This window comes from Pseudorca crassidens, chromosome 16 (assembly GCF_039906515.1).
Source record: "Pseudorca crassidens isolate mPseCra1 chromosome 16, mPseCra1.hap1, whole genome shotgun sequence".
Taxonomy (NCBI): Eukaryota; Metazoa; Chordata; class Mammalia; order Artiodactyla; family Delphinidae; genus Pseudorca; species Pseudorca crassidens.
The window spans coordinates 25,927,563-25,940,278 of NC_090311.1; the positions used below are offsets into that span (position 1 = coordinate 25,927,563).

The following is a 12,716-nucleotide window of genomic DNA, read 5'->3' on the forward strand; positions in this document are numbered from 1 at the left end:
TAAAAGGTTCCCTCCGCCCAAAGCAGCAGGATGATAAACTCCCACCCTTCTTCCCTTCCCGAACCCGATCCACGGACCACCCGTTCCATTACCTGTCTAAGACCCAAAAGGAAAGGCATCCTGCAAGAGCATCGTCCACACTAACGTTGGGAAAAAAGGGCTTTTTAAAAGTTAAGGTCTTGGAATGAGCATTTTCCCTGGTGGGCCTGGTACTCAGCAGTCCCGGTTAACCGGCCTTCCTTAGCAAAGAAGAGAAAGTAAACGGACTCCTGGGACCAAGCAGGCACTCTGCCTCCTGCTCTCCTCACTGCTTCCCCCCACCAGCCTCCCACCCCCCCGCCTGGCTCCGACCCACCCCCACTTTCTCGTGACATATCTCAGACGCAGCAAAGCTGAAGCTGTCTGCCAAGGGGGAAATGACATCAGTTCAGGCACGGCAGAAAAAACTCCAGACAGCTGCTGCTGTGGAATACTGAGAAGGATGTGCTGCAAACCTACGAAGGCCTGCCCTGGACCCACCTAGGGCTGGAGCCCACAGCAGGAGGAGGATGGGGGCTGCTGCCCGCTGCCCGCTCCCATCGGCTCTGAGCAGGCTGGGCTGTACATAAATCAAGGCTCTAAGGCTGAACAGAGCTACACTTCTCTGAATAACGACTAGATTCTAATAGCTCCCAAGGTCTTGTTTCTCCTCCTTGGGAAAGAAAAGGAGGCCAGGGGCTGTCAGTTTCACAGAAACTTTTCCTCCCCCCACCCCTGCCAGAGCTGGTGCTCAATAAAAGTGCACTCTGGCCTGGTTGTTTCAACTTTCTCTAGGGATGGATGCAATTCAGAGACAGGTTGGAGAAGCACCCCTCCCCCAGCGAAGGCAGGACCTGCTACCTTGGGCGCTGACCTCTCAAGCCCTCGCTTCGACAGGAGAGTTTATATTTCATAAACAAACTGTGTGTACAGGTGCCAACATCTTTCCTCACTTGTCTTACAAAAGGTACAACAAGTCCCACGGCTGCCTCCAAGTTGCCAGTGAAGCAGATCATCTATATTTAAACCAACTCTTGCTTCTGAAAAGTTCACCACCTTAGGTTTGTCAGGCTTTCTTCTCTAAGCTCAGTTTATGGAGAAAACGGCTCTCTATAAGGTTGGCGTCCTCATCTGACTTCTCCCAGTCAGTGGTATAAGCCAACTCTCGTCTGGCCACTGTTCCCTCAACAGCAGGTCACAGTCGCTCCCTCCAGTCCTGAATCCTCCACCAAGGACAACACTAGCTAAGGTCCGTGTTTGGATTTGGACTTGCAGAAATGACTCTCAAGGAGAACAATCTTCAGAGGAACTTTATGAACCCAAAGTTACTTTCTAATAATTATATTTCTGTCACTCAAAGCAAGTATATCTCCTTTCTTTTTACTTTCTGCAACAATTTTCTTTCAGTGATACTTATCAAAGGCCCCCATGGGACTGGCACTGTGCTGAGCAGACCCAGGTAAGTCAGAAATGATTCTTGCAAATTAGTATCTTTCACCTCCACCTAGGACAATAAATTAGCAGTACGTAACACTTACAGCAAGGTGAGTTGCCAAAAGTACTTAGTGAATCCAGCCAGACACAAAATGTGCTTGCTGCAGGTCTACTGACGGTCAAGGTCACATCGACTTTCCTGACAAGGAAACGAATGAGCCAAGCCAGCTGGGCCATATCCTGGAGGCTCACAGAAAAATGACTCACAGCCTCATTGCTTTGCAGAAGGGAAGAGGGGTGAAGTGGCTTCTGCTGCTGCAGGTGTCTGGGGACTAGGGAGCCATTCTTCAGCAAATATGTATTCTCAAGACACGGTCATCCAGTCTATCCCATGCCTTGCAGCTACCCTCACATACAGGCCGAACTGCCAGACAGGCGGGCCTGGACGTCGAGGCACAAAAAAGAAGAGGCTGCTTCCAACGCCCTCCTTTCATTTCCTCAGTTCCCTGGCAACCGCCGACCATCCCAAAACACATGCAGCATTATTAACTTTGACAATCAAACTGGAGGAAGGGGCATCCTCAGCCCCTCCTGGGCAACTCTGGTCTGAACCTACCTAACAAGAGAGAGTTAGGTGACACCTGCAGCTCTACAGAAAGAGTACATGGCATAAGTATACTTATTCATTCATTCATTCCACACCTATTGAATGCCCACAGCGTGCCAGGGCACTGGTCTAGGTGCTGGAGGTACCGCCATGAGCAAAACAGTCAAGAACCCTTGCTCTTATGGGCAAAGGAAACATTCCACATTTCCAAATAATATTTATCAGCAGTCATCTCTGAATAAGTGGAACTGCAACAAAATTATTAGAAATCCAAAAATAATCTTGTGAAAGTTCAAGCTAAATTATCAAAATTGCAACATAGGCTGCCCAATTTCCTCCCAACCTAATGAATCATCCTTTTATGGATGCTACTCAAGACAGCGTTTCTAATCAGCATCTGCCTACTTTTATCTTCTTATAAGATTGTAAGTTCCTTGTGCAAGGCAGCATTAAACCCAAAACATTACACCGAGCACAACACCATATACTCTAACAAAGTGATCACTGAGAATGGCTTCTTTCTCACTGATCTACTTTTCCTTGCCCCTAGTCCCTGACCAACCCTCACTGAGCGCTAAGATTTGGGGGATGAGGAGAAAAAGAAGCTGAATTGGCAAATGCAGGCATTCCCAGGAAGGCGAGTTCACTTTTCTTCATGCTCTACAAATATTATAACCCAGGGACACAGCAGTCAATTTGGGGATTTAAGAGGCAAGAGAATAATCAGCAGTTTCTGCTAGTCTGAGAAAAAAGGGTTCTTTTATGTAAGTGATCCAGGTTCATACATGGTGGACCAAAGCTAAGTCAAATCCTTCTTCAAACGTTTTGGTCATCTGCCTGACAATGCAGAATTTAATTCAATGCTGAATTCACCAATTTAAAAAAAAAAAAAAAAGCAAGAGTCACACTAAACTGGGATGGAGCAGGATCATGTTGTCAAAATGTTGCAATTTAATCCCACTACTGGGCATATACTCAGAGAAAACCATAATTCAAAAAAGACACATGCACACCAATGTTCACTGCAGCACTATTTACAATAGCCGGGTCATGGAAGCAACCTAAATGTCCATCGACAGATGAATGGATAAAGAAGATGTGGTACATATATACAATGGAATATTCCTCAGCCATAAAAAGGAACGAAATTGGGTCATTTGTAGACATGTGGATGGGCCTAGAGACTGTCATACAGAGTGAAGTAAGTCAGAAAGAGAAAAATAAATATCGTATATTAACGCATATATGTGGAATCTAGAAAAATGGAACAGATAAACCGGTTTGCAAGGCAGAAATATAGACACAAATTTAGAGAACAAACGTATGGACACCAAGGGGGATGAACTGGGGGGGGGAACTGGGGGGGAACTGGGAGATTGGGATTGACATGTATACACTAATATGTACAAAATAGATAATAAGAACCTGCTGTATAAAAATATAAAATAAAATTCAAAAAAAAAAAGTTTCAGTTTAACAACTGTTTATGGCCCCAAGCAATGTCTGAGACATCCTTCCACTGACCCAGAGCTCTCTTTCCCAGTTCAGAGAACTCACAAAGATAGTAATGCTGGAAATCCTTTGGATTAACTTATTATTTAAGAAGACAGTGTTCGGGGCTTCCCTGGTGGCGCAGTGGTTAAGAATCCTCCTGCCAATGCAGGGCACACAGGTTCGAGCCCTGGTCCGGGAAGATCCCACATGCCGCAGAGCAACTAAGCCCGCGAGCCACAACTACTGAGCCTGAGCTCTAGAGCCCGCAAGCCACAACTACTGAGCCCACGTGCCACAACTACTGAAGCCCACGCACCTAGAGCCTGTGCTCCGCAACAAGAGAAGCCACCACAATGAGAAGCCCGCACACCGCAAAGAAGCGTAGCCCCCACTCACCGCGACTAGAGAAAGCCCACGCACAGCAACAAAGACCCAACGCAGCCAAAATAAATAAATTAATACCAAAAAAAAAAAAAGAAGACATACTGCAAAGCATATATGTTCATGGCTAGTAGAATTCATTCCTTCACTGTACTTCATTTAAGAATCTTTTGGCAACGTTTTCTAAGCAGCCTATGCATTTATAATCTTTAAATTCTGGGCAGGAGGCAGGGAGAGACAGTTATTTGTTTATTACTGACAATAAGCCAGCCTCTGTGCTAGGACTTCATTTAACCAACATCTCACTTAATGTGACAACAATCCCATGATGTAGGTATTATTATCTTTATTGTTCAGTTGCAGAAACTGAAGCATATGGAGACCTTGCCCAAGGAAGAGCAGAGGAAGTAGGCAGAGGAAGAGCAAGGATTTGAATGAAGTCTCTGGCTCCAAAGACTCTTTCCTTTACAATAATACAGGAGTCATGATATTAAACCAGAAGTTACCAATAAGGCAAAAACCAGAATTGAGGGTCAGTCGAACGCTGAGCAGACATGCATGTCCCTGGTCTGTGCTCCGGAATCCTGTCTATAAGACTGTCACTTATACCGGATCCGACAGTGGTGTTCCCAAGGGTGGAGTCAGGGCGCTGGGGCCCCAGAACTCCCATTCTGACCCACTTTGGGGCTGAGCTCTGTGAAGTAATGACTGGGGAAGTCCTGAAGTTCTCATATGTTCCCAACACACAATGGGTCCCCAACACAAGGAGCAAGCTGGCATGGAAGGTCTTCCATGCCTTGGATCTCAACTAACCTGGTGAAGTGCTTGTCATCTGGCCAGTGGAGGCTAAAGGAGACTAGGGTTGAGGGCCCCCGAGTTTCTCATTTCGCAATCAAGGAATCTGAAGAAAGAGGGTTTTGTCAGAACAGGACAACTGCCAGGCTTCTAGGGCAGGAGATAATCTCCAGACCTAAAGCCTTTTTATTTCCAGGAGTTTTGAGTAGAGGCTGCTAGGTCGACACAGAACATCTAAGATAAAAATAAAAGACCTTTCTTATCTTTCTCGGGTTGTGCACAAGCACATTTAATTGCCCTAGAGTTCTGACTCAAAAAACACAGAAATGAATACTAACCCAAACCCCAAACCAATGGGAGTGCCACAATCAAAGTCAAACCAAGATATCGTCACGTCATGAATGCCAGGCTTGGCATCAATAAAAGGATCCTGAAGTAATTATTTTGGGGAATGCCATAGGAAGAATTCCAAGCCCAGAACAAAGATTTGCAGAACCTTGCCAAGTAGAAATGTTAAGGACTGCTCAGCTGCCAGAAACCAAGAACACTAGATTATCTGTGTCCTGGGGCTGGACAAAGGCAGACATGTAGCAAGCCTGCCAAGGCAAGAAAACACACCTCTCCTGGGCTCCGAGCAGGACAAGGAGTTCTACAAGTCACAGGGCTTGTTCCTTCTACAAGGCGTCCATGAAAACCTGTGGATGCTCTCCTGCTATTGTACTGAGTCTTCCCAGAAGTTGTCTGGGCAAACAGCCGTCAATTGCAATCACTTGCTAAACATCAAATGATACATTTCAGAGAGGGAGGATCTTAACCTACGCTGATATCTCATATTTTACAGATGAAAAACATGAGCTTCAGTGACGTTAGGTAATCATTCAAGGACACTCAGCTAGTAAGCAGTGGAGCCAGCATTACAACCAGGTGTGTGGGGCTCCAGAATGGCTTGAACGCGCATGGAGACAGTATTTTGATATTATACCCGTCACTTCCCCCTCTTCTGTGACATGACAGTCACAGTCGCATCCAGCCACCCAGGATATACCATGGAGATGAGAAGGATGCAACACTGGATGAACTGGTCTGGCCCTGGAGGACTGATTTATTCGATTACACAGTTAGAGAGAAAAGACAGCAGACACAGAGACAAACGTAGGCACCCTACAACAAATGGGAGGGGAGGAGTAGAGGCAGTAAATGCACGAAGGGCTTGAAGAAAGGAAGCTATTGAGGGATAAAATGGCCAAAGAAAGTTTTACCAAGAGATGGCTAACTAAAAATCATGTAGGGTTTGCGGGGAGAAGGTGAACACATTAAGCAGGGCCAAGCATGACTGAAAGCATGGAAACAACGGCACACGGGGCATCTGAGAAAGGCAGACGATGGGCAAAGATCAGCTGGAGGTACAATGCATACATGTGTGTATTTACTGAGTACCTGTAACCAGCATACCTTTTCTTTCTGATGACTACTACTAAAATATGATAAATCTTGAAGTGGACTTTGGGGGGGGGGATGTGGGAGGTGGAGAGAAGACATCCATGGCAATGGTACAGCCTTAGCCCTTTAAAAAGAGAGAAAAATCCTGGTGGCGCAGTGGTTAAGAATCCGCCTGCCAATGCAGGGAACACGGGTTCGAGCCCTGGTCCGGAAGATCTCACATGCCGCTGAGCAACTAAGCCCGTGTGCCACAACTACTAAGCCTGCGCTCTGGAGCCCGCGAGCCACAACTAGGTGCCCACGCACCGCAACTACTGAAGCTCACGTGCCTAGAGCCCGTGCTCCACAACAAGAGAAGCCACCACAGTGAGAAGCCCTCGCACTGCAGCAAAGAGTAGCCCCCGCTCGCTGCAACTAGAGAAAGCCCGTGCACAGCAATGAAGACCCAACACAGCCAAAAATAAATAAAATAAAATATATATATAGAAATAGCTCATAAACAATCACAACAAATAAACTTTAAAAAAACTTTTTAAAATAAAAAGAGAGAAAAATCAAAGTAGCGGAAGCTGAAACCAGTTTACAAGAGCTTCCTAAGGCTTCTGCCTCTTGCTTCTCTGCCCCCTAACAAGAAAGTCCTTTCCTGCTGACAATCAATCACCCCTCTGATATTTATCACCTTCGTGGATAAACATTTACTGCCCTCTCTGGAGAGTCCAGGGGTCTCCGAAACTCACCACTGACAGGGGGCTGTCACTGATGGTTAGTGTGCTGTTGCTGGATCGGCAACTTCAGCTTTACCAAGTACAACAGTAGCCTTGTTTGTTTTTATACCAAAATGCTAGGTTCATTTTTCCTGCCCTGAAAACAGTTCACCAAACTGTCAAGTAGCCAAGAATTACATGAAAATCAGCAAGCTACAACTCAGGGCTGTCCCCAGAAACATTTCATGTCTCCTCACAAATTGCTCTCTAAACCAAAGATCGGAATAAGAAAAAAAGGGGGGGGGACCTAGGTCACACCAACTACATGATACATTCTCACATGTAACTTGGAAAGAGAATTCCATTTAGGAAAATTAGTCTTCAAGGTCCCCACTAAATCTGATTTCATCTTTCACTTATATTTAAATTTAGGGCAGGGTAGAGAGAGACTCCACTTTTGGTGCAATGGTGGTAGGCCCAAGGAAAGGGCTAACATCATGGTCATTTTATTAAAGGTACCTCAACTCTAAGTCCCTGGAAGCAGCTCCGGGCCCCCTGGATGCAAAGCCATAAGAGCAAGTGTGCACACTCTCCAGCGAGAGATCATCTTGGTTGTGATTTTATAGGAAAATCCACTCTTTTTTTTTTAAACATCTTTATTGGAGTATAATTGCTTTACAATGGTTAGTTTCTGCTTTATAACGAAGTGAATCAGCTATACATATACATATATCCCCATATCTCCTCCCTCTTGCATCTCCCTCCCACCCTCCCTATCCCACCCCTCTAGGTGGTCACAAAACAGGGAGCTGATCTCCCTGTGCTATGCGGCTGCTTCCCACTAGCTATCTATTTTACATTTGGTAGTACCACTCCCTTTTTCACGTGCTCATAAATTCAGCAAAGTTATTTATTCTCAGGCCTATCTCCTCTTCTATAGTATAAGCAACTTAAGGGCAAGATGGGTAACTTTCATTTCTGGGTCCCTCACAATACCAAGTAATGCCTCACACAAAGCAGGCCCTCAAGGAAAACTGGTTACATGGATGAAGAGAATTGATGACTAAAGAGAAGATGGTAAAAATGAAGCTAATGCACCTAAATCCCCAAACATTTGGGCAGGTGACTTTTTCTGGTCACAGAAACCTGAAAAACAGCTAAGAGATAAGGAGTGCACCTGGATGGTACTCTGAGCTCAGGAGGCTTGATGAAGGGATTGCGAAACCCTCTGGCTATCTAATTTCTCAGCTGAGGAATTTAAAGCACTTAAGCCATCTCAAAAGCAAAACTGCCTTCCTCCAGGCAGAGCTGGGACGTGATCTAACGCCCCCATGACAGTTTTTCCTTTATGGGGAATGGGATGAAGCGGCTTCTGGTTTTGCCTCCCGTTCACCAGAAACTCCATTAGCAACACCTGGAAGTTGCCTTTTTTGCTTAAAGGATTGTGAAACTTAATAAGCCCCTAGTTGGGGGCTTCCCTGGTGGCAGAGAGGTTGAAAGTCCGCCTGCCGATGCAGGGGACACGGGTTCGTGCCCCGGTCCGGGAAGATCCCACATGCCGCGGAGCGGCTGGGCCCATGAGCCATGGCCGCTGAGCCTGCGTGTCCGGAGCCTGTGCTCCGCAATGGGAGAGGCCACAACAGTTGAGAGGCCCGCGTACCGCAAAAAAAAAAAAAAAAAGGCCTAGTTGGAAACACAGCTCCTGGCACTAGGCCTTCCCTCAGTTCCTGGATCTTATGTATATCAAATACTACCTCCTCCTTCCTTAGGCTGTTCGGTAACCAGATCTACTCCAGGTTTAAGATTTCATGGTCAAAAATACTAGCGGAAAACTTTATGAAAACTTATCCCTCCCATAAGCTGTAGGGAGTGGGGAAACCTCTGGAACATGCACGTCCACACCCCAAGTAAAATGATGACTGAAGGTGGTGAAACTGGAGAGGGAATCACACCAGATGCAGGGATGCTGGACCTTCCGTCATATTACACCCAACCACGGGCCACACCTGAACCCTGGATTCCCAGGCCGCAGAGAGTGAGGCAACACAGGATGACAGCACTTGCAAAAACACGTTGACCCCGAGTCCAAATCGTGAAGAAAGCACTACAGCAACGCAGAAGTGGGCAGGAAGACCCTACTCTATAAGTAGAAAACTTAGGGGGAAAACTCTGGAAGGCCTTTGAGAAAGCATCCCCCATCACAGCAAGAAGTCAGCACAAGTCACTCTCCCTCCCTGAAAAGAAGTAGCAGGTGCCAATATCTGATATTTTATATCCAACATTCCAAAGTCCTTCACTTTTCTCAAGATGCACCTTCTTGGCAAGATGTGCTCAGTATTATTGAGAATTACATTTTTTTTTTCGGCCACACCATGCAGCTTGTGGGATCTTAGTTCCCCGACCAGGGATTGAACCCAGGCCCTCGAAAGTAGGAGCACAGGGTTCTAACCACTGGACTACCAGGGAATTCCCAGTGTTATAGAAAAGGTGGCACTAACCAATGAGAGACACAATAAAGCATCATCCTTGCAGAGATCTCAGGTTTATAAACTACTTTCATATCCCTTTTCATTGTTCCTTATATCAGCTGGTGATAGGGCCAGGTAGTTACCATCCCCACTTGCCGGGCAGTACACTGGTCTGGAGTATGAGTTGACCTAGGACTAGACCTAGGGTTTCTGACTGAAGAGGCAGAGGTCTTCCCATGGAACCCCAGTAATTGACTGCCTAGGGGCAGATTTTCCTTTAAGCTAGACTCTGTCAGGGCTCTGGCACTCTACCATGCTACCACCTATTCTCATGACCCCGGGCCAATTACTTCACCTCTCTGAGCCTTCATTACTTTTATCAGCATCACCCAGAGACCGCTCCGAGGCAGCCATTTCTGCGATAAGAGGCTCACATGGTTAAAGAAGTTTACCGACCCTTTTGGAGATTCATGATGCCTGTGTTTTACGGTTAAGCCTCTGAAGGGTCCCACAATTAAGAAGCCTGTTCAACCCTAAATCTCCTACATTTCGAACAGCACGGCCTCTCTTACCAAACATCTGTTCATAGCATCATTATCTCTACGGTGTCTTTCTTTGCCTCCAAATTCTATGTTCCACCTCTCCCTCAGCAGCATTGCTCATTAGCCATGAGACACCCCCCCACCCCCACCCCCCGCCAATACTGTACCTTGAGGGTGGGCATGGTCAGCCAGACACGGGATGGGGACACCCAGCCTAGGCCCTGGAGAGCTGAAAGAGAAGATACGCAAACAGGGTCTCCTCATTTTCCTAGGTTTCTCTGAACATTTGTGCAATCTCAGATAAGAACAGGATTTTTCCAAAAATTCTCCCTACACTAGAAATTGAGGGCAAAAGTCATAAGTTAATCTTTCACTTTATATACTGGGAAGAGGTTGGAAATGGATATGTGTCCAAAAAAAAAAAAGTTTTGAGAGGGAAAAAGGGGGGAGCGGGCTGCTATGATTAAAGCTTCACCACTAGATCTGTTCAAGTAAAAAAGAAAAAGCTGTGGTTGGAAGAGCACTTTTGATACTCATAGGATTGAAGCGTGTCACTGGGGAGTAACTTTTTTAAAGTAGTGTGACACAGGGTTAATTACTCACGAAAACTGAAGAACTATCATAATTAGCTGAATTTTCTAATAGTATTTTTACCCCTAGATCCAAATTAAATTCTCACACACAAGATCCTGTCCTGTAACATTAAGGAATTATTGTCAATTTTTTAGGGTGTGATATGGGAGGGTGGTTATGTTCGGGAACATAGTCCTTTTATCTTTTAGAGATTCAAACAGAACTATTTATGGTTGAGATGATATGAAGTCTGAAATCTGCTTCAAAATAATTTCACTGGGGATAAATGGAAGTGAAAGTGGATACAGTATAGATAAAACAAGACTGGCCAAGACACTAAATCGCTGAGGTTGGGAGATGGGTACATGCTGGTTCATTATACCATTCTCTCTTTTTTTGTAAATGTTTAAAATACTCCATAATAAAAAAAAAATTAAAGGATTCTATTCTGAATAATGTCCATTTTTGACCCTAAATAATATTAAGTTTTACAGAGCCCTTAAAACAAATAGGGAACACCAAAAGCTCAAGCAACAAAAGAAAAACACAGATAAACTGGAATTCATCAAAATTAAAAACAGTTGTACTTCAAAGGACACCATCAAGAAAGTGAAAAAAAAGACAGATTGGGAGGAAATATTTGCAAATCATTTATCTGATAAGGGATTCATATACGTCTCTTAACTGTGAGACTCTTCCGAGGCTTAACTGTAAAGCATGTGCACCATGAATCTCCACGAGAAATGGTAGACTTCTGGGACCACGAGGGCCTCTTCCTCTTACAGCAGAAAGGCTGCCTCGGACCCGTCTCTGGGAGATGCTGATAGAAGTAATGAAGGCTCAGAGAGGTAAAGTAATTGGTCCAGGGTCATGAGAAGAGATGTTAGCATGGCTAGGTCTAGAGTGCCAGAGCTCTGACAAAGTCTAGTTTAAAGGAAAACCTCCCCTTGGACAGTCACTCACTGGGATTCCGTGGGAAGACCACTGTCCTGTCAGTCAGATAAGGGCCTTTAAAACAAAGGATTGAATAGGCATTTCTCCAAAGAATATATACAAATGGCCAGTAAGAACACAAAAAGGGGACTCCCCTGGCAGTCCAGTGGTTAAGACTCTGAGCTTCCAATGCAGGGGGCAGGGGTTCAATCCCTGGTCGGGGAACTAAGATCCTACGTGCCGCATGGCATGGCCAATAAAACCAAAAAACAAACAAACAAACCAAAAAAAAAAAACCCACCAAAAAACAAACAAAAAAAGAACACAAAAAGATGTTCAACATTACTAGTTATTAGGGAAATACAAATCAAAACCACAGTGGGATACTACTTCACACCCACTAGGATGGTTATGATTTTTAAAAAGACAGTATTGACGAGGATGTGGAGAAACTGAAACCCTCATACATTGCTAGCGGAGATATATAATGGTGCAGCCACTATGGAAAACAGTCTGGCAGTTCCTCAAAAGTTAAACATAGAGTGACGATATGACCCAGCAATTCTACTTCTAAGCGTATACTCATGAGAATGAAAACATATGTCCACTCAAAAACTGTATATTCATGTTCAAAGCAGCATTATTCATAATAGCCCCAAAGTGAAAAAAGCCCAAATATCCATCAATTGAGGACTAAATGTGTTACAACCAGACAGAGGAATATTTATCGGCCATAAAAAGGAATGACATAGTGATGATACATGTTACAACATGGATGAACCTTGAAAATACTATGCTAAGTGAAAGAAGGCACTCACAAAATAGCACATGGTATATGATTCCATTTACATGAAATGTCCATAATGGACAGAGACAGCAGATTATTGGTTGCCAGCGACTTGGGGGATGGGGCAGGGAGAGGGGGAATGACTGCTGATACAGCATTTCTTTTGGGGGTGATGAAAACATTCTGAAATTACCTAGTGGTGAGGTGGTCCAAACTTGTGAATACACTAAAACCCACTAAATTGTATACTCTAAAAGAGTGAATTTTATGGTATGTGAATTATATCTCAATAAAGCTGTATTACAAAAAAGAAAAAAAAAAGCCTCAGAAACCATCCTCACCTCAGAACAGGAAGTACCAAATGGAGGTTGGGGACAGGTGTCAAGAAGCCCGAGGGAGTCCCTCAGCTCGGTACAGTCCACTGTGTGCTGAGAGCAGACAGATCTGCGTGTGGCAGCACTGTGGTCAGAATGAACGACTAACCACAACCCCCCACTCTTTTCCTCACTCAAGAGGCTGCAGTGGTGCGTGTATCAGAAA

General features: G+C 45.0%; 1 protein-coding gene across 6 annotated transcripts in view; it reads right to left on the reverse strand.

Annotated features, from left to right (window-relative positions):
- Positions 1–12,716, reverse strand: part of WBP1L (WW domain binding protein 1 like) — a 67,539-nt gene that overhangs the window by 35,814 nt on the left and 19,009 nt on the right. For 3 of the 6 annotated variants that reach the window (XM_067709533.1, XM_067709534.1, XM_067709535.1), the window contains one exon: positions 10,051–10,112. The exons of 2 other annotated variants lie outside the window; for them this stretch is intronic. In XM_067709533.1, the coding sequence (XP_067565634.1) occupies positions 10,051–10,065 (15 nt within the window). In that variant the 5' untranslated portion in view covers positions 10,066–10,112. Of the gene's footprint in view, positions 1–92; positions 319–10,050; positions 10,113–12,716 lie in introns of those variants that run through there. One more of the 6 variants, XM_067709531.1, reaches the window with a different exon arrangement.